General features: G+C 48.9%; 3 protein-coding genes across 6 annotated transcripts; 2 read left to right on the top strand and 1 right to left on the bottom strand.

The window, feature by feature from the left end:
* Positions 1-4,369: 4,369 nt before the first annotated feature.
* Positions 4,370-16,914, top strand: KMT5A (lysine methyltransferase 5A). Of its 3 annotated transcripts, none has more exons than XM_069030638.1 (9): positions 4,370-4,576; positions 4,885-4,979; positions 7,057-7,213; positions 8,027-8,243; positions 8,901-8,985; positions 9,336-9,395; positions 9,878-10,068; positions 10,790-10,922; positions 16,805-16,914. In XM_069030638.1, exons 1-9 carry the CDS (start codon positions 4,384-4,386, stop codon positions 16,829-16,831), a joined length of 1,158 nt encoding a protein of 385 aa, XP_068886739.1. In that variant the 5' UTR covers positions 4,370-4,383; the 3' UTR covers positions 16,832-16,914. The 3 variants fall into 3 exon arrangements, with proteins under 3 accessions (XP_068886739.1, XP_068886740.1, XP_068886738.1); XM_069030639.1 differs by lacking the exon at positions 16,805-16,914 and adding an exon at positions 10,176-10,218 and having other exon boundaries at positions 10,790-10,874; XM_069030637.1 differs by lacking the exon at positions 16,805-16,914 and having other exon boundaries at positions 10,790-12,485.
* On the bottom strand, positions 12,806-18,634 carry RILPL2 (Rab interacting lysosomal protein like 2). The gene is made up of 4 exons (XM_069030646.1): positions 18,276-18,634; positions 17,298-17,449; positions 14,941-15,051; positions 12,806-14,457 (listed from the first exon to the last, which is right to left on the bottom strand). Exons 1-4 carry the CDS (start codon positions 18,615-18,617, stop codon positions 14,433-14,435), a joined length of 630 nt encoding a protein of 209 aa, XP_068886747.1. The 5' UTR covers positions 18,618-18,634; the 3' UTR covers positions 12,806-14,432.
* On the top strand, positions 16,897-20,352 carry SNRNP35 (small nuclear ribonucleoprotein U11/U12 subunit 35). Of its 2 annotated transcripts, none has more exons than XM_069030645.1 (2): positions 16,897-16,914; positions 19,351-20,352. In XM_069030645.1, exon 2 carries the CDS (start codon positions 19,354-19,356, stop codon positions 20,143-20,145), a length of 792 nt encoding a protein of 263 aa, XP_068886746.1. In that variant the 5' UTR covers positions 16,897-16,914; positions 19,351-19,353; the 3' UTR covers positions 20,146-20,352. The 2 variants fall into 2 exon arrangements, with proteins under 2 accessions (XP_068886746.1, XP_068886745.1); XM_069030644.1 differs by lacking the exon at positions 16,897-16,914 and adding an exon at positions 18,707-18,789.
* The last annotated feature ends 155 nt before the right edge of the window (positions 20,353-20,507 follow it).

The following is a 20,507-nucleotide window of genomic DNA, read 5'->3' as shown; positions in this document are numbered from 1 at the left end:
CACGTGACCCCCCCGCCCCGCGGCCTACCCGGTCACGTGGCCGCCGCCGCCGCCGTCTCGCGCCCACCCCCCCCCTCCCACCGCCGCCGCCGCCGCCGCCGGGCCCTGGCGCGCGCTTCCCGCTCGCCCCCCCGTCACGTGACATGCCGCGCCTCGGTCTTTCCCTGCCCTCAGCAACGGGAACGCGGCGAGCTCCCCGTTCCCTCCCCCCCAAAAAAACCCGCCGTATCCACCGTCCTTCAAATAAGCGACGTCCCCGCGGGCGGGCCCCGCCCCAGGGCGGCGGCTGCAGTCGAGCCTTGGCGATCCGGGCCCGGTTCCCGGTGGGGTGGGGGGAGGGGAAGGCGGAGGCGAACCGCTGCGAGCGGTCACGTGACCGAGGCTCCCCAAGATGGCGGCTGCCGGCCAGAACGCGGCAGAGCGGCGGAGCTCTCGCGAGATCTCGCGTTTCTCGCTGCATCACGGGGAGGGGGTGACCCCGGGCGCGCGCGCGGGGTGGGGGAGGAGGGGCCGTGCGCGCGCCTCCGCCTGAGGTGGCGGTGGCGGGAGCGGCCCCGCAGCGGCGGGACCGGGCCGGGCGCGGGGCTCGGGCCCCGGGGGCTGCCGGCGTGAGGGGAAACCCTGTTATCTCAGCTTATCCCCGCTCGGGTAAATGCGTCTCACTTCAGGCGGCCCCCTGATCCCGTCCCATCCCGCCGCGGCTGGCGGCTCCGCGCACCCCGTTCCCGCACCCTGAGGACACCGCCGCCTCCGCCCCCTCACAGCGCCGCGACCCTGCGGTGTTCCTTCACAGGGGCTTCCCGGACTCCCCCAGGAGAACGCGGGGGGACATCCCTGCTGCCCACCCTGGGAATGCCGCACCCGTGGGGATGTGCTGGCAGATGAGTTTTCCCTTGCAAATATTTTACAAGCTGCTAATGTGAAACTTCCTGGTGCAAAGAGTGAGTGAAAATCTGGAGACCCCTCATGATAGTTTCACGTTTGGAGACATCTTTTTAGCGCTGGAGGCCCTCAGACTGAGAAGACTTGTTAAAAACGAGACAATCTTCCAATAAAATGCTTTCCCAGTTGTGTAAGAACATGAAGATTTGTAAGAACTTTCACACTTAGAATTGAGCCAGATGTAGATGAAATGTGAGCAATCATGAAATTCCTTCAAATGTTCAGTGCTACTCATTCACTCTCGTGCAAGTTTGCTTATTTTATCATTAGACAAATTTAACAGGGATTAATATAACCAATAAAAGATTAGACAGATTAAGGCTAAACTATTTAAAGACCAAGCAACGTTAATTAAACTGATTTAAGTAATTCAGATTAATCAGTGATGCTTCAGATGGAGAAAAAGACAACACAAGTGTGGCCAGAGACGAGAAGAACAATTTCAATGGCAGCTTTTATCTTAATTATTGCCCTCTGCACACTTCAGATGAAGGCATGATGAAGTACAGCTCACACGTGCTGAACCGAACATTAAATCTCAGCAGCTCTGTAGAATTGTGACAAGAAAGTGAGGGTTTTGATGTCTTGCATTGAAAAGAGTTACCTGTCAGCGTTTGTGATCATCCTCGACTGGAATAGGTGAGTAATCCCACTGGTGGAAATGCTGCTTTCCATTGGCGTGGAATTAGCACACGCAGATTTGTCTGCAGGACTCTGTTTCCATAGAATTTTGCATGTAATTCACGGATCTCACTGCACTCTCTAGTCAGGGTTTTTGTTTTTTTTTTTTTTTTTTAATCATCGGTAGATACAATTCTGAATGTAATTATATTTTATAATCTTATGAAATGCAGTTAGCACCTACTGGCATTTTACTCTGTGACTTTATAAAATGATGTTGCTTAATGTAATACACAGCAGTTACCCTCAGGGATTGTTTTTACTTGATTTCTAGTGGCTGAAGCACAAATTGTAGGGATTTCATCTTGTGAACGAGAAATGTGTGTAGATGCTATATTTATTTAATTGCAAATATGACAGGTGCTGTGTGAGAACTTGCTCTCAGGTGGGAATATTTAACAAGCATCTTGTTGGTATATTGGAGAGAAAATGAAACAATGAATTCAAAGATAAAATAAGATTTTTTTTTTTTTAACTGGGTGAAGTATTCATCTAGACCGAAGAGATTTACCTTGAAGATTTTCTCTCCTTTCTGAGCAAATCAACGCCTCGCTCGTTCTTCCTTCCCTTCCCCCACAAAACAATTTCACATTTCCGCAGTAAAACGTGGTGCTCCCGGGAGCTGCTCATGCGGCACTACGGGAGAGAATATTTAGGTCACTGGGTTTTAGCGCTGGTTCTAGCGGGAGTCGCGCTGCTCCCTCTGGATTCCGGGAGTCGGCAGCGCTCTCTCTGCCATGTGCTGCTCTGGGTCCTGAGTCACGCTGACGGGCGGCTCCAGCCACACTCTTTTGGATTGTAGCCTTTAACATTTCAGCTTCTCCTCGGCTCTGGCTTTTGGTCGCAGCCAGCTGAGGGGTAAAGCCAACACGTCTTGCTAACTCAGTGTGATCCCACCGCGCCGGTAGCAGCGGCCAGTTGGAGATGACGTTGTTTTCTTTGTTGCTCTGGGAAAGAGAATTCCTTGGCTTCCTTTGCCCTCTACTGGTGGCCCGCACGGCTTCGATGCCAACTCGGTTGCTTTGTTTAATATGCATATATAAAATAATTATTTAAAATATACAACCCCGAACAGCTGAGCAAAACCACAATGAGGGTGTTTCCAGAGCTTTCCCACGACACATGGAAGAGTGTTCCCAATTACTGCGAGAAGAAAATCATCTTAGTAATTTATGAAGATTTTTTTTTTCCAGTTGCATCCGAGCTGTGTGATAAGTACAGTGCGAACTAGGGTGGAAAAATCAGAGCAGTGTCTGCTCTGGTGCTTTTGTGGAGAGCTTGGAGTACCTGCCTTGATGGAAGAACCCCATGGACATGGGTGTTCGTGGACACGGATATTCATGGATGTGATGTCCAGAGGATGTCAGCTGGCTGCAGCTTTGAGTTTACAGGGAAACACCCAGTGCGTTTTGGTTGCCCCTCTGTAAAATTCATGTGCCTGGTGATCAAAGACCAAGACATAACAAATGACAGTGCCCATGCGGAACTGGGTTTGTTCTGTCTTTTCCCAAAGTGCCTGAATGCAAGGCTGCCACAAAAAGAAGAGAGGGTGGACTGAAACCATGTGTTGCCTTCTCAAACTTCTCTGCAGTTACACGGAATTCCTGTCCTGTGAGCCCCCAACTGCTCTGGGACAGCTTGGAAAGGACGAGGCCCCTTCTGGGCAGTTTTTGCTTAGGATGAGAAGGGTTTTTTGCTTCTTAAGGGAAAGGATGTTTTTCAGCTGTATCACCACCCCGAATGTGGTGCTGTTTACATCACGGTGGGAATGCCCAAGAGACAAGCAGCAGCCTGTGGCTGCAGATAAGCCTTGGGTGGGAAGCCACCCCTGTGGCGATAGCGCTTGGGTCAGCTCAAGTGCCACCACCCTAAGTCCTGAGCACACACAGGTAGCCCTTGCTGCAGAAGGGCTAACACAGATAAGAAGAAACAAGAGTCATGCACTGTTGCTCAATATAAGTGTTCTACTTATCATGGGGCACCAGGGCAGTCCTGTGTGGCGATTTCCTGACTTCCATGATGGTATCCACTTGGCATCCATTCAGATCCCCTGACATGTGTGCACTCTTGCCTCACTGCTGGGTTACTCTTTGCCATTGTACTTTCCTGATTTCCAAGTGTTTATACTAGTCCTGTTGGCAGCTTCTGACCAAGGAATAGATGCTGAAGACTGTTCCAGCTCTCCTGGTGATAATGACAGTTCTGTTGATGTCCCACCATGTGCTTTTACCATATTTTAGCTGCTCTCGTTATGGAATGGGGATTTATACAAGGTCTTTGATGCTTTAGCACAATGCTTGAGTATTACCTGCTCTCCAGGCAAGCTTGAAAGATGGAACTAATAGACTTAAATTTCAACGAGGGAGATCTAAACTAAACACTGCGTAAAGCAGCCTAATAATTTCGCAGAGCAGAGCTTTACAATCCCGCCAGGATGAGGGGTCCGCCGAATCCCCGCTGCGAGGGAAGTGCAGGAGGGAGGAGGCGTTGGCGGGACGGCGTTGGGAGGTGCCGGTGCACCGGCGGAGCGGACAGGGCGGGGGTGCCACCCCCCCCCCCCCCACCGCCCCGCTGGGTCCCGCTCCCGCGCGCTCCCACCCACGTGGCGCAGCGCGGCCGCGGGCGGGACGTTCCCTGCCGGGCCGCCAATCAGAGCGCTGCTCGCTCTCAGCAAGGGCCAATCAGCGCCCAGCGAGCACACATTTAAACCGTGTTCCCGGGAGCCGCAGTCACCGCGGTGTGACAGGGAGAGGGCGGGTTATGGCTCCGTGCGCCAATCAGATGCCTGAGAGTGATGATGGGCAGGCTGTTAAACCAATGAGATTGCCAAGGGTAGCGCGGCGTCTCCCTGCGGGGCGGTTGGCGGCGGCGGGGACTCCGCGGGGACAGTCGGGGCCGCCCGGCGCGGGGGCTCCGGGGCGCGGGGCCGCCGCCGCCGCCGCCATGGCCGGAGGTGCGTGGGGCGGAGCGGAGGCGAGCGGAGCGGGGCCCGGGTGCGGCGGGGCCGGCGGGGCTGGGCCCGCGCGGCGCGGGGCATCTCCGCGGCGCGGAAGCTCCTCCCGGGAGGTGCGGGGAGCCGGGGCCGGCGGGACTCCTCCCCCGCGCGGTGTGCGCAGCTCGCCGGGAAGGGGCTGGGCCGCCGCGGCTCGCCCTGCCGCATCCAGCCCTTTAAACATGGCGCAGGCCGCGGCGGCCGGGCGATGACCGCGGGCGGCAGCGCCGGACATGGATCAGGTGCCGATCTTCCCCCGTTGTTCCTAGGGAAGAACATGCCCAAGACCAGGGCGGGTGGCGTGGAGAAGGCAAGCCCCGAGAGCGCCGAGAGGAAGGGCCCCGGCCGCCCCCGGGCCGGCGGGGTAAGCAGTGCCCGGGCCTGGGCGGGCGGAGCGGGGAGGGCGGCTCCCGGGGGTCTGCTGTGCCCTCCGCTCCCCCCGGTGCGGGCGAGCCGGCGTGCCGGCTGCCCCGGCGAGCCGCGGGGCCCGGGGCTGCGGGGGCCCCTCAAATCTTTCAGAAACCGGTTAACTTTAACTACAGTCGGACTCTTTCCGTGTTTCCCTGTGCCCTACTGCAGACAGGCCCTAGGCTCGGCATTCCCTCCGTGCCAACGTCCCCGTCCTGTAGTTCTGTCACAGGCAGCTGGCCGGAGGCTGCTTGTCTCTTTGCATTTAGCTCTCAATTGAAATAATTGTGGCTATTGTATCAAGTCCCGGAGCCCCTCAGCAGCCTTTCGTGTGTTTTGCTGTGCTGAGAAAGTCTCTGCTCTCTGGGGTCTCAAGCCTGGCACAGACAAAGACGTGGCAGCGGCGTCTCGGTTGCGCCAAGAGCGCAGCAGGCAGGGAGCTGGGAATGAGGGGAGGAAGCTATGCTGGAAAAATAGTTGTTCGTTTCCTGTTCATGGTGTGTTCAAAGCCTGAAGGCTCAGCTGGCAGGTGGACTGCGGTTCACTGCTTTGGGCTTTCTCCCAAAATGCCCATATTTAAATTTCTCACTAAATCTTGAGGACTTTGAAGCTCAGGGTTCGTTGCTTGCAATTGTTAAAACGGAGTGTTTTCATAGTATTTTATGCTTTGAAGCCCTGATTTTTTAATAAGCAAATGTTGCCTTTCACAGGCGTTTCAGAAATATTAGAGATCAGGGAGTGTCCATGTGATTACTTTTTCTCAAGCTGTTCTATCGTAATCTCAATCTTTACTAAAGTTTATTTATGGAGTAAGATTTGAGCCTTTAACTGGTCTGATTTTGTGTGAATTATATACATAGGAAGTTTGTTATTCTTGATTATGTTAATTATTAAAGGTATCCTATCTGTTCTATTGTGTACTTTGTTTACTTTTTCAGTGTCTCTGTGACTAGGTATACTGAGGTATTTGTTTAGTCAGCTATATTTGAGCTGTCTTTTTTTAACTACTGGGACCCTTTGTTCCTTACTTTTCTGAAAAAAATGGATGCATATTTTTGTCGTTTTAACTGGCTTGCAGTGTCTGAAAATTGCTTTTGGTTGAGTCAAACTATAGCCAAGAAAAACTGATTCTGGCCAAGTTGCATCTGTTTGTCCAGACACTGATATTTCACCGTTGAAATCAGTGTGCCTGGCATACACTGCACAGGCAAACGTAGCCAGGCGGCAGGAGACTGTAAAAGCAAAGGTGACAGGACTCCACTAATCTTTGCTAAATTTGACACTGCTCACTGTTGGCATCTTGGAGCCTGAGCCAGCGAACAAACCCCAGGCTCTGGTGTCTGGCCATGCCAGAGGGTTTTGCCATTTTCCTGACTGGGCTTTGTGCAGACTCTTTAATGGGCTTTTTTGCCATGAACAACTTTTACACTTTATTTTTGTATCATATAATGGATAAAAAGATAGCACTGTTTATCTCTCATGCTTCGCTGAGAGGTGTCACTCAAAGTAGGCTGTAAAACTGATTCCTGTCTTCTATGCTGCTCAGTTGAGCATATAATTTACTGTGGCAACATTTGACACCTCTTGAGAGTAGCTGGGTAGCTCATACCTCTTTGGCTATGAGAGCTCTGTACTGGGCCTGGGCAATTTTTGCTGCGTTATTCATATTTTTTTTGGCTCATGCTCTTTGAGGCCGCCTTCCTCCCGAGGAGCTCAGGCTTGGGGTTTTTTTTTTAGCACCAAAGTTCATACTGTGAAGCACAAGGGTGGAGGCTATGACTACCCCATCCTGCCACATTTTATGTGAGAGCTCCCTCAGACTGAGAGTCTGCATTAGTAAAGTTCTCAGAGTGCTCAGCACTGTTATTTTTTCACTTAGAAATCACAACCTCAGTGAGGGTGATGCTTAAAACGGTGTAATTTGCATCAGCACAGTCAGCTGTCAGCCCTGGTCGCTGCAGACTGTTGTGGATGTCAACTTGAGGTTCCCAGAATCTCTGTGCTGAACTGATCTTTGTGTGGGTCTGTTTTAGGAGAATGTGTTTACTGGTCAATCCAAAATCTACAGCTACCTGAATCCCAACAAAGCTCCTGGTGCTCGCCCCCCGCTTCAAGAAGAAAACTCTGTCATGTATCACGAGGTGAAATGTCAGGGCAAAACACTAAAGGAAACCTACAGGAAAGGAGCTGGTAAGATTGAGCTTTGGATTGCTTATCTTGTTAAATGTGCTCCCACTGCCCCCAGTTCTAAAATGTTCATGAAGAAATAAAAGCAGTGAGGAGGAGCCCAAATTGTGGATGCTGAGTGCCAGGCTTCATGGGTGCTTCACTGTAGTGACCAGATGGGAATGTTCTGTACGCTTAAGAAGGGGAAGAAGACCCATCTGGCTTGTGTTTAGAGGTGCATTTAACAGCCTTGGTAATTTGTCCAAATCTAGCAAGCAGGTATTTTAAGTCTCACTTTATGCAGGCAGTGTCAGGTTTTCTGGAAACTTGGGGCCTTTAGTTCCTAATTTGGCTCCCCAGTTTTGACAAGGAAGTGAAGATGGCCTTAGCTTATCCCACTGCTGAGGCCTTGCAGCTGTGCTTCTTTTCTCCAGTGAGACTGAAACATCTGTCTCAGCAGATGGGACTGCTAAACCTGATGATTTACTCTACGTAAAAAACGTTATTCAGCTTTAAACCACGCTCACCTATCCCCGAGTCAGTTGTCTGAGGAGGAGGATGTGGTTGTATTGGGGTAGGATGCAAAAAACCAAGAAAATGTTGGTTGTGGGGACTGTAGATTTCTTGTCAGTGCCAGCCCTTTAGCTCCCATGGATTTGGTCTGGGTGGCACTGGCCACTTGCTACCAACATCTACAGCTGCTGAGCCCAACAGTGCAGGGTCACTGCCGTCCTTTTTCTCTCATTTGACAGAAGTATAAACTACTGGAATTCATTTAAAGCACTCGGGTAGAGTCGGCCCTAAGTTCAGAGCCTTACTTGATTTCCTTGTCACCAGGAAAAAAGAATGGTGGCAAAACAGTTGAAGGTGCTGTAAAAACAGAAGACCAGAAGGATAAGGAAGGTGGGTGCAATCCTTCAGTGCCCTCCTCTGATCAAAAGCAAGAAACTGTGGAAACCCAGAAGACTCCCCTGCCTGCAGACTGTGCTGAGGAGGCCAATGCAAAGCCAGCTCAGAAGAAGATGGTTAAAGCAAAACGAGGACCAAGGAAAAAGTAAGTGACTTGTGGGATTGTGAAAGGACAGCTCTTTGTTTTCTCAAAAATATCACATTTTAAAAGCCCCAAAACTGCATTGAAGTATCTACTTTGCAGAGGACTTGTTTGTCCTGAAAGCAAGGTTAGTATGTTCTGTCACAAGTGAAGTATTTGCTGATCACCTATGGAAAAAAGAAATTAATGAGCCATTAAGACCTACTTTCCTGTGGATAAATGGGAATGTGTCTTGTCAGAAACAGAACAGTTGGAGGCTTCCTGGCTGAGCTGATACCCTTTCTCATGATATCAGAGTAATGTGACCTAACATTAATGAATTCCTTGCCAAGCAGTTTTCGTGACCTAAATTTTTGAGTGCCTTCTGGCAAGGCACGCAGGGGGCCCCAGACTTGTAATGTGACCTTCAGTTGATTTCCAATGACATCTCACTTTTATTGTTCAAGAGTCAGTACTGGAGTAATGGAAATAGTGTGGGGAAGAAAGGGGATGTAGCTGTGGCTTGAAGCTAAGAGTACTGATAAAAACCACTGATTTGTATTGATCACCTTTCAACTTACCAAGCTGAAATAAAAATTTCTTGCACATACCTTTTCTCTAGAGGTGTAACTTAACAAATAGTTTGAAATGTGTGTGTGTTCTCTTTTTCTTACCCCTTAGAACGCAAGGAAGAACACCAAACCGAAAAGTGACAGATTATTACCCAGTTAGAAGAAGTTCCAGGAAGAGCAAATCTGAATTGGAGGTAGTGCTTCTTGTGAAAATGACATTTACTTATTATGTGTCTGGTTAGCTGAAGATTTGGGGAAGTATGTAACTGTCTGTAAATGATTTCCATTCCAAATGCAAATAATGTTGTGCACTTGAAGTAATGTTAAGAACATGCTTAAAATTTGGAAATGCTGGTCCAGTTTAGAACAGAATCTAGCTGCTTAGCTATTTTGGGGGGCAGAAATCTGTCTTTCTGCCATTCAGTCTGCTGGAAATATGAGATGGTCTGGAACAATGAGTATCACTGGCTGGTAATTTCCTTCCAGCTCTAGAATAAAGTAACAAACAATATTGTGGTTTTGTTTGTTCTTGTTTATTCTGCAGACTGAGGAAAGGAGGAAAATAGATGAGCTGATTACAAGTGGGAAAGAAGAAGGAATGAAGGTAACTATAATGCCAACCTAAGTAGCCATGTCCTGTTATTATACAGTATCTTGATGTTAATCTATTTAAACAGAGTAGCAGAACTCAGTCTCAGAACCCTGCAATTCTCTGATGAAAATTCAGGACAACTGGAACACTCTGTCTTTCCTTTTGAATGAGCAATATTGGTCTCTGAAGAATGTGTACGTGCGGCCTCAGTCATAAATATTGAGGGGGCTTTAAAGTCTTTACAGAAATGTACTCTTAAGTTTTTTGATTGGAAGACTGTGTCCAACTACCCAGTAACTCAGGGTGTGTCCCAAACTCATCCTGCATTTCTTCCACAATGCCATGCATTGTGCTTCTGCAGTTTTGTCTGCAATACACACAAATTTCCTTTTGCAGCATTTTTTTAATGACAAATCATTTCCTAGTAATCACCGTATCTGCAATGATGTAAATCAGCTGGGAAATGAGAAAGTATTTCCTTTTCAACTCAACAGATTGATTACATCGATGGCAAAGGGAGAGGAGTAATTGCTACTAAACATTTTAATCGAGGAGAATTTGTGGTTGAGTATCATGGGGATCTCATCGAGATCACTGATGCCAAGAAACGAGAGGCTGTGTATGCTCAAGACCCATCCACAGGCTGCTACATGTACTACTTCCAGTACCTCAGCAAAACCTACTGGTAAGCTCAAGTTTCCATTGATAGAGGCTTTGAATACTGCTAATTCATTTCTTGTTTTCATGCAAACTTTGATTTTAATGGAAACTCTGAATTATGAAATCTTTCAGAGCATGGTCCATGGTCCAAGAGTGTCCTGGGCTATCAGGAATGGTAGGTGACTCAAAGCCCTGTTCTCTGAAGCACAGAACAAGATATGTGGAGAGTTGCATCTGCTTGGATGAGGCTTGTAGGTCTGCTGTGGTCTTCTGCCTGAATTTATTGTCTTGTAAAATGAACTCCTTTATCTGAGTTGTGAGGAGTTGGTTTGAAAAGCAGGATGGACAAACTCCCTGGAAGAGAAACATTTATTTCAGATGTGACTGGGTGTCCTTGTTTCTCCAGTCTCTGACACCCACTTCAGTCCAAGCTTTATAATTTGTTTCACATCTGGACTCGGCTGTTCCTGGACAGAGGCAGCTCAAACAGTCCAAATATTTCAGTTTCTGGGTTTTGTGCTAACTTAAAAATCTCAGAGTTGTTTCAGTTTCCCTGCCTTGCCATATTATGGCTGTCTGTGTAGTCATGGTTGTTCTGTAATGTAACATAATAATGTTCTGTTTCTCCTTAATTTTTCAAGCCTCGTGTGGTTTCCTCATTCTTGATCTGATTTGCACTTTGGGCTTTGTCCACAAACGTGCCCCTGTCCCAGGCCCAATCCCGTGTTCTGTTCTTGCTCTTTCAGTGTCGATGCTACGAAAGAAACGAATCGTCTGGGAAGGCTCATTAATCACAGCAAGTGTGGCAATTGTCAGACCAAGCTCCATGACATCGATGGTGTGCCTCATCTCATCCTCATAGCTTCCAGGGACATTAAGGCAGGTGAAGAACTCTTGTACGACTATGGAGACAGAAGCAAAGCTTCCATTGAAGCTCACCCATGGCTGAAACACTAATTCATCTTCCTTGTTTTGGGGTTTTTATTTTTGGACTGAGTGTTCTACAAGGAGTCAGTGAATTTTTCTTTTCCTGCCCTCACTCCCCTCAGCTTTCTTAGTGGACTGCTTATGGTCTTCCAAGCTCCTTAAAAACTGCCTTTTTGCTTTGCAGTATTTAAATACCTATTACAGTTTTCCAGGCAGGCTTGAATAATTGATCTTAGATTGCCAAAACTTTTGTATCATAAAAGGAAAACCCTCCTTAAAATTTGAATGCTTCTGCATAGTGACCAGTGCCACTTGAGCAGTGAAAGACTTGCACAGAAACTTAATCACTGGGGTTGTGCTTCTGCTTTTGCAAGGAAATCTCACGCTCCACTTTGGGGTGCTGAACTTGGCTTTATGACAGAAGTACTGCTGTACTCTGACTTGGTCATCCGGTGGCTTGACTGCCTGTCAGACTGCTTTTCACAGCCCACTGCTGACAGGCTTCTCTGAGATGGATGCTACTGTCATTCTCAAATAATTTGTGGTAGGAATCCAGTTTTTCCAGTGTCATACATTCTGTTGGCAATGGACTCCAAATGCACTGGCACTGAGGGGGGAAAAAAGGATGGTCAGATTGGCTGCTTTCTTTGGAGAAATGACTCCCAGCCAAATGAGGATGGATTTTGATAGACTGGGTTGATACTGATTACAGATGTGAAGATAGAACTTCACAATGAGAATCAATGTTTGACATTTACTTATTTTCTAAACTTTGAGAAGGTACCTTTTTATAGTTGATGGCCAATTCTTGGAGTTGTCTCCCAGAGGATTTTAAAGAAGTAAAAGCTCTCTCCAAAAATTTTTATATTACCTTCTTATTCTAATTAGCCACATCAGAAGCTATTTATTTACTGTGAATGCTTGAAGTAGAGCATAGTGGTTCCAAAAATAGGAGTCATCTTCATATGCAGCTTCAAACTGTAGTGATGGAGTTCATGCAGTGAAGAAAGTAGATTCCGTATTGCCTGTCCTGTAGGTCTGTCCAGCACAGTCTGGTCCCACTGTCTCACCTGGGAGTTGAGTGCTTGGCATCTCGTGGATGTTCGGAACGTTACTGTTGGAGAGCCAAATCTGGGATATAGGCAGGCAATACAATGCAGGTCCTTTATGTTAAAGATGAATTCTTACCAGTTGGAATTTTTGCCAAGGCAGGCTTGGCATGTGTATAGATGAAAATGGCTGTGAGCCATCAGCCACGCTTGCTGCTGGAAGATGTCAGCAAGGGATCTGTGGCTCTGTTAATGTCTTCTATTCCTCATGTCTTGAAGGCCGCTGCTGTTCCAGCTGAATGCCCTCCAGACAATCTTATGCTTGCCTATGTGATAGGTCAGATAGCAACAACATCCTGGTTGTGTGCTCCAGCAGCAAGAGAGGTGGCTTAGTGATGTATTTTTTAAATTAAAAACTTGAAGACAATGTCTCTGTAAAATAAAGAATATATTTATTATTGATGAAGTGGCTGCTATACTACCTGTCTCCATTGCAGTTCATGAGCATTTTGAAAGAAAGCTGTGAAAATCATTAGCTACTAAATGCTTTATATTATTCACTGCTTCACACAAGGCAAACTCATCAGAGCAAGCCTGGGTATTTTCCCATTTCTGAAGAATTAACTGGAGGCCTGTTACATTACATGTACTGAGTTTCAGGTAAGCCTCGTTGGCCAACTTGTCCGAGTTGGCACTGACTTTTCTCTGGTCTCAGTAATGGAGACCTCAGCAATGTGTACAGTGTCCTGTTAAACTAGAGCACTTCCCCTAAGTCAGAATTGGAAATTTTTTTTGTTTGTTTTATTTAAACATTTACTTGTTCTCTATCAGGTTGAATAGCTTAAAACCTCTGTACTCCAGCATCACTTTTGTAAACAAGAAAGGGAAAGATCTCCCTGTTTTACATAAAATGTCTTCTCTGAAAGCTTAACTGGTAATTGAGTAGCACTGCGTTGGAGGATGGAAATAAAGCTCATGTTGCACTGCATATGTATCCTTTACTTTTCTAGGAACACATATATGTAGAGACATCTATAGATCTATCTCAATATACTTCTCACAGGAACATGTCATTTGGATGTTTATCTCTGTGCCTCACAGGAAGGCTTCATCTTCTAACAAGGTGTCACAGGGTAAGATGCCTTTGGGTTGGGAGCTGAACTGCTTTTTTTAAAGGAGATTGGAAAATACATCCCTGGATAAACCATGGAAGAGGATGGAGTTCAGATCCCATGTAAAGATCTCTCTTCAGCTCAGAGGTGCATCCTGGCTCTTGTTGATTGTGATTTAATTTTTTCTGTGCACAAAGCCTCTGCTCAGGCAATGCAAGAACTGCCTTCCCTGCTGCCATGCTCCAGAAAATAATAATGAGGGCATAGCCAAGGCTTATTGATATTTTGAAGATGGTAGAAGGACTTCAGTAGTTGTGTGCCCTGGCGAAACCAGCTGGCTCAGGTCAGCCATCTGTGCTGTTGCCTTGCTAACACACAGTTGTTCCCGAGCTCTGCCTTCTGCTGAGCCACATTCACGTTGTGCAGCTGAGCAGATGTGTGAAGTGTCCTATATTTTTCATGCTGCCAGTGTAGGAGAGGGAATCAAGACTTCAGAGCCGGCTTTCAGTTCTGAAGAGAGTAAGATCACAGTTTGATACCTGTCACTGCTTCTTTTATGTCTGTTCAGACTTTTCTGCTCTGGATATTCTACCTTTCTAAATGGAGAACCTAATTGGTGTCTTTCAAGCTTGTTTTCCCACTCCTCTGTTTGCCCTATATGCTTCCAGTGGTGCTAAATCTCATTACTGGGGCCAATACACAGCTTGTGGCAGGTGATTGAAAGAACAGAGCTTATGCAAAACACAACTGCCTACCACAGGAGACCTTTGGCTGTCAGAAATGAAATGTTTGGTGCATCTGTTCCAGTCTGAGCACTGCCTGCACCTCAGCCCTTCATGTGGGCAGAGCCTGATGCAGCAGCTTTTCTTCCTTTGCTGTGCCTTTCTCCACTGTTCACCTCACCCCCAAACAGCCACTTGTGAATTGCATGTCTCTCTTAAATATGTCTTTATCTTGCAAAGTCATTTGGGCTGAGTTGTTTTGATAGCTGGACAGGATAAGTATGTTGTGGTACAGATCATCACAGGCTCTGTTAATAAGAATAAAACCCACCTTTGTACAAACGTTTTATTTTCTATATGTGGGTAATGTCTGACAGTAAGAAATACAAAAAGTCTCTTTTAACAGTTTCTGAAAGAGTAAAATCTATTCTGAAAGAATATTATACAACATGATTTTAATGAGATTGCTCATTCTCTACAGTAGGAGTGATGCTGCTTCTTCCAATCATTGTCTTTCCCAACGCCTTCAAGGCTCATCAGTGCCATTCTCAAGAGCAGCAGTTAAGTCCTTGAGGATGCTCATTTTCCATGTTTAAAAGAAAACCTAAAAAAAAAAAAAAATCAATAGCAGAAAGGAAACAATAATGTACAATTGGAAGAGAAGGAACCTGCAGGGGGCTGGCCCTGTCCATGTGCTGTTTTGGGGGACTTTAGGGACACAGCTTAAGCTCATGGGTTGTGTGTACAATGTAAACAAACCTCCAGGGCCAGCCATGGTGCTGCCATAGCACAGCCCTGAGAAGCTGGCAGGGGGTGTGGGGGTAAAGTATTGAATTGCTTTGCTGAGAAATGCTTGTTTTTCCTAGAAAAGAAGTGACTCCCTGCTTGCCTGGGTGGAGGTTGTTTTCCTGTGCAGTGCTTTTTCCACAGGAAGAGATTGCTTTATCAGGTTTTTAACTTTACAGGGAGAGCAGAAAACAATATCCAGTCAATTAGGCTAAAATTCAGCATCCAGCCCTGGATTCACTGTGTAAGGAGTGTGCCATGGTCTCACAAATTCTGCCCCAAAATGTGCAGAGGAACTTACAGCCGTTTGATGATTGTCTTCTCTTCACTCTCCTTGCTGGTGCCAGTACTGCTGCCACTGGCTTCTTTTCCCAGTTCTTCAGTTTGGTCTCTTTTCTGTGAGATGATCCCACTGAGAAAGGAAATGGTTTTGTTTATTTTTGGTGGGTTTGTGCAGAGTGTGACAGTGCATGGGTGTTAGAGCTCTCAATGGGCAGCTGGGACATGGGTGAATGAGTGCTCACAGGACAGGCATGGCAGCCCAGCCTCTTCCTTGTAGTGAACTGAAAATAATGAATTATTATCCCTAAATACTGCAGTGTAATGGTGTCAGGGTTATGCTTTAATGAGAACACTCCACAGAGCAAAAATGGCAAATCATAATGGGGGTGAAAGGGAAGTGTAATCACACTTGGATTTGTGCAAAACTCCAAGGATAAGAGGAGGGTGCAGACACAAATGGTGAATTTCTGCAGGGGTAGATGTGTGGTACCTCCAGCGCAGCCACCAAGGCTGGGAACAGATGGGAGATTCCCAGCTCCCCTGCAAGGCAGGTGCCTGTTCCTCTTTCCACCCTACAGAGGAGAGAAGAAAGGCTTTGCCTCAGCACTAGATTTTGTTATCCTGCTTGAGTGTTTCTACACTCCAGAAGTTGTAACCGCCTACTCCAGCCAACAGATTTAGTTTGACCAAGAGTGTTTTCCCCACTTGGAACCAGGTTAGATTTTCCCAGCCTGCACACTCAGTGTTTTCACAGCGTGTCCTGAGCTGACCTCATTCATTTGGAGAGCTCAGTGGATCAAAGCCTGTGACTGCAGTAGCTGCAGGCTAAGAGTAGCCAAGCAACACCCGACTGGATTCAGAAATAAAAACACAGAGCACTTAAAAACTGGTGTGACACCAGGCATGGAGTAATTCCGAGGCAGACCCTCCTCTTGGATAAACGAGACAATGAGCTGTGGGGTGACACTGCAAAGCTCTAACATCTGCATGGTAACTTCTACCCAGAAATCATAATGATAAATGCAGCCCCCAAACACCACCAGTCTCTGTGAGGATGTGTGTTACCTTCTGCTATACAGAGCTTATTTCCAATGTGTACAAGGCATTTTAGAACATATATTTATCCTCTTCTCCTACACAATTACTCTTTACTACAATTACAATCAGGATTTTATGTGACTGTTTAGAGGGAAAATGGGTTTTGGCTTAAGCTATTACACTGTATGAGGAGATAACCTCACAAATTACTTGCCCTGAAAAGCAGCCCTGCCCTGCTCCTGGTGCACAGCACTGTGACTCAAATCACTCAAAAACTGAAAGCATTCCCACTGTTACATTTTTAACTTGGCCTGTACTAAACTGTGTAACAGCTGGGAAATCAAAGCAAGAAGCCATTCCATTGCTACACAGCAAAGCATCCAGCTGAGCTGGGGAAGTGCTGTCAGGCAGTTTGTACATTCTTGGATTTAAGTGTAACTTCTTGGCTTAACCTGCCTGTTACAGACAAGGCAAAGGGCAGGCTCACTGTATCCAGAAAGGTGCTGCTGAGATATCTCAACTGAAATCTAATATGCTCAGTCATTTTGTGACTAGATTAAGAAGTAATTTCTTGACCCAAAGAGATTATAATCCAACCTGATGAGAGGGGGCAGAAGTTAGGAAGGAGAGCCTTGGGGATGAATGAATTTGTAGCACCAAGATCAAGGCCCTTCCCACATCCCACCCTTTGGCTCACATTGATTCTCCCTTCAAGAAAGACCAAACCCTTCTCTGAAATCACTTGCTTTGCACAGTTCAAGGGCCTTACACAACCCTCTGCTGGCGGTCTTAAAAACCCCACATCTTATCATGAATGATGAAAGAGCTCCATATTCTGTTTCTAGATCAGTGCCATACCCCCGTGGGCGTGATGGACCGGAGATAAACCAGCGTCGCGCTGCAGGAGGAAGGAAACTTTGACTAAAGCTGAGCTGGAAACCCCCCGTGCTCTTTGGTATGTAGTGTGGCTGTAGACACAGTGTGTGTGCAACTGCTGTGACTGCACAGATGAATTCCTGTGCACGACAACCCAGCCTGGGTGTGGAGTGGGAGTAACTGTGCGTAGGCTGAGTGGGGCAGTTATGGGAACAGGCTGAGAACTGTGCAGAGGAAAAGGGGGTTTAGTTTTAAAATCATGTTGCATAGAGACTTCATTGTTCCCCCATTTTTCTTTGCTCACTTGTATGTTCTGGGGAGTACAGAGGTCACTTACATGCCTGGACAGTGCCTATCCTGACTTAGGGGCCCAAACCTGCAAGACTCTCATCTGATAAGCTTTCCAGATAGGAAGTAATTGTTATTAGTAGTTATTAGTTCCCTGCTAACTTCAAGTTTTACCTCTTATAGCACTGTAGCTCCTCTTGCACCACCAGAAGCTGAGCTTTCAGCTGGTTCCTCTCTTGCAATACATCTCGGAGCTCCTGTAATGTGAACCGGGGCCGGTTGGGGTCTGTGAGGTCTATCACCATTTGATCTGGTCCAAGGCTGGGCTGTAAAATAAACAGTGGTGGATCTTGTAACCTCTCAAAAAACTCACCACTCAGAGAGTAAAAACTCCAGATTTTATAAATATGGAGGTTTTAGAACTAGTATGAGTTAATCACAATCCTGATTTTTTTCCAAGCAGTTAATTATCATTCTTCATATTTTTGTATTTCCCTTGGTGACTGTGTTCCCCAGTCAAGTATAGGCCACAATTGTGACAAGCTCTGACCACAGCTAAAAGCAAAGTGTCTATCCCAAAGAGATTGCAGTTTAGTTGTCAAGAAGATGCTTTTATCAGATTTTTCTTAGATGATGAGAGAGGCTGAGCCATCTAATGCCACACCAAAATTCCGTGTCAGAGAGGTGAGATCTGAACTCGCCTTCCCTAATGTAAAACCTTTGTAATGATCAAGACATCCATTCCCCTCACACGGGGTAACAAAGCCTCAGTGTTTTCATACAGCAAGTTGTTTCTATGGGGCCGGTGCTGTGCAAGAGCTGAACACGGTGGGTTTGTACTCTGAACTCTGTGCGTGTTTGCTGGCACTGCCCGTTCCTGAGCTAAAACGGGTCAGTCACTGCACTGAAACTGGAGCGAGGGATCCACAGCACCGCGACCCGTAACCACCCCGAAGGAAAGAGCTTCAAGGCTTTCATGGCCAAAGACGGGAAGTGACTTTGTGAGACTCGTTCTGCTGACACAAAAGAGACCGCAAGTATCCACCGGCCCATCTAGTGTCGTCCAGGGTGCGCTCCGCGACCCGTGCGTGGTGTGCCCGTGCCGGGGAAGGGGCCCGTGTCCCCTGAGCCCCGGCCGTGTCCCGCACCCACCTGCGGGGCGCTCCCGCGGGCCGCCGCCCGCAGCTGCTCCAGCTCCCGCCGCAGGCTGTCCCGCTCCCGCCGCAGCTGCTCCTCGGCCACGCTGCTCTCGCTCACCAGCGCCTCCAGCATCTCCAGCACCCTGACGATCCTGAACTGCAGCCGGGCGCGGGCGGCGGGCAGCTGCGGCCCGGCGCGGAGCTGCAGCAGGTCCCGGCCCACCACGGAGGAGATGTCGTAGACATCCGTGGCCGTCAGCTGGAACGGGCTCTTCTCCAGGGCGCTCTCCGGGCCGCCATCCTCATCCTCCTCCTCCTCCTCCAGCTCCTCCTCCCCCTCCCGGCCCCGCTCCATGCTCGCCGCACCCCGGTCCTCCCTCCCAGCCGGGCCGGGCGGCGCTGCCGGCGGGGCCTCGGGCGGAGCGGCCCCTCCCGCCCCCGGCGCTCCCACGGCGGCGGCCGCGGCCCGGCGGCGTTTCCCGCCCTGCCCCTTCCCCTGAGGAGGCACCGCCCGCCCTCCGCTGCCGGTAAGAGACGAGGGGCTCTCGGTCAGCCCCGGGAACCGGCACCGAGCCGGGTGAACTCATCGGCCTTTCCGTCAGCGCCACATCCGCCTCGGCGGCTCCGGGAGCGGGGCGGGGGGACTGGCGGGCTCCGGCCGGCCGGGAGCGGGGAAAGGGGCTGAAATCGACGCCGGCGGGAGCGGCTGCGGCTGCCCCGGCCCGGCGGATCGGCCCCTGCCCGCCCGAAGAGCCGCGTCCCACCGCGCCGGGCGGGTGAGGGGACAGGCGGCGGCGGGAGCGGGGCTGAGGGGCCTCGTCGGGCCGGGCGGGCCCGCGGGGGAAGGCCGGGGCCCCTCAGGCCGGGGCCCCTCAGGCCGGGCAGGCCCGGGCTGGATCCGACTCCCCGACACGGCTGTGTCCCGGCATGTGGACTCAAAACAACAGCGACACGGCTGGTTTGTTTTCGTGTGTCACACTTCGGGGGATTTTTGGATGAACACAGTGCAGCGGTGCTGGAAGCGCTTCTTGCACAGCCTGTTGCTGACACAGCCGTGAGCCTGTGCCATGTGTGTTCTCCCCCACTAGACAATGGCTGACTGGGCCCCCATAGCGAAGGAGTATGATCCCCTCAAGGCCGGCAGCATCGATGGCACAGATGAGGAGCCCCACGACCGGGCCATATGGCGGGCAATGCTGGCACGGTACGTACCCAACAAGGGCGTCACGGGAGATCCTCACCTCACCCTCTTCGTGGCGAGGCTCAATCTTCAGACCACAGAAGAGAAGTTAAGGGAGGTTTTTTCTCGCTATGGAGACATCAGAAAGATCCGTCTGGTTCGAGACCTGGTCACGGGATTTTCCAAGGGTTATGCATTTATTGAGTATAAAGAGGAGCGTGCACTCTTGAAGGCCCACAGAGATGCCAACAGGCTGGTCATTGACCAGCATGAGATCTTTGTAGACTTTGAACTGGAAAGAACTCTCAAAGGATGGATTCCCCGGAGGCTTGGAGGTGGGTTTGGAGGCAAAAAAGAATCCGGGCAGCTGCGGTTCGGAGGACGGGACAGACCTTTCCGAAAGCCCATCAATTTGCCAAACATGAAAAATGATTTCTATGGAGAAGGATCATCAGAGAAAAGAAACTGGTCTCGTGAGGGAACAAGAGACTGGAGAACGAGGGACCGGGACCACGAGAGGGGCAGGGACAAACGCTGGCCAGAAAGGGAGCGGTCATGGGCTTGGGGTGACAGTGAGAGAGACTCCAAAGAGGAGAGGAGCAGGGGGAGGGAGAGGAAGGACAGAGACAGGAAGGACAGGGATAGAGACCGGAGCAGGGAGAGGGATACCAAGAAGCAAAGAGATGATGATAAGCACCGATAGGTGACCGTGCCTTGTCCTTGGGGTGTGTGACCTACCCTTACAGCAGCTCGGGGCTGTGACAGCATTTCCAGAACAAGCTGTGGTGTTGCCACCTTGTGCCTGTGACTCTGCTGCCAGCAGCTCTCTGTAGTTTGGTTCCTAATGCAGTTCAGATGTGTGTTGAATTGTTCTTTAGAGAAAATAAACTTTTGTATTAATGTTTTTGAATTGGTGAGTGCTGTAAGAAATGCACCATGTGTATGGGTGTCCCACTGAGCTGAGCACACACCTTGTCTGGGACCCATTTGGCTGCCTGGCTGAGGGGTTATCTGTGGGCCAGATGTCCACATGTTAGTTACAAAACAGTCCCGTGTTGGAGACAC

This window comes from Aphelocoma coerulescens, chromosome 15 (genome assembly GCF_041296385.1).
Source record: "Aphelocoma coerulescens isolate FSJ_1873_10779 chromosome 15, UR_Acoe_1.0, whole genome shotgun sequence".
NCBI lineage: Eukaryota > Metazoa > Chordata > Aves > Passeriformes > Corvidae > Aphelocoma > Aphelocoma coerulescens.
The sequence above is the reverse complement of the archived record's forward strand: the minus strand, read 5'-3'. Positions and strand labels throughout refer to the sequence as shown.

Coding starts and splice junctions, on each gene's coding strand:
- KMT5A (XM_069030637.1), top strand. CDS start 4,384: ATGGCTCCGTGCGCCAATCAGATGCCTGAGAGTGATGATGGGCAGGCT. Junction 4,577..4,884: donor CGCCGCCGCCATGGCCGGAG/GTGCGTGGGGCG, acceptor CGTTGTTCCTAG/GGAAGAACATGCCCAAGACC. Junction 8,244..8,900: donor AAACGAGGACCAAGGAAAAA/GTAAGTGACTTG, acceptor CTTACCCCTTAG/AACGCAAGGAAGAACACCAA.
- RILPL2 (XM_069030646.1), bottom strand. CDS start 18,617: ATGGAGCGGGGCCGGGAGGGGGAGGAGGAGCTGGAGGAGGAGGAGGAG. Junction 17,450..18,275: donor CCCGCGGGAGCGCCCCGCAG/GTGGGTGCGGGA, acceptor TTTATTTTACAG/CCCAGCCTTGGACCAGATCA. Junction 15,052..17,297: donor GAGCTACAGTGCTATAAGAG/GTAAAACTTGAA, acceptor TTCCTTTCTCAG/TGGGATCATCTCACAGAAAA.
- SNRNP35 (XM_069030645.1), top strand. CDS start 19,354: ATGGCTGACTGGGCCCCCATAGCGAAGGAGTATGATCCCCTCAAGGCC.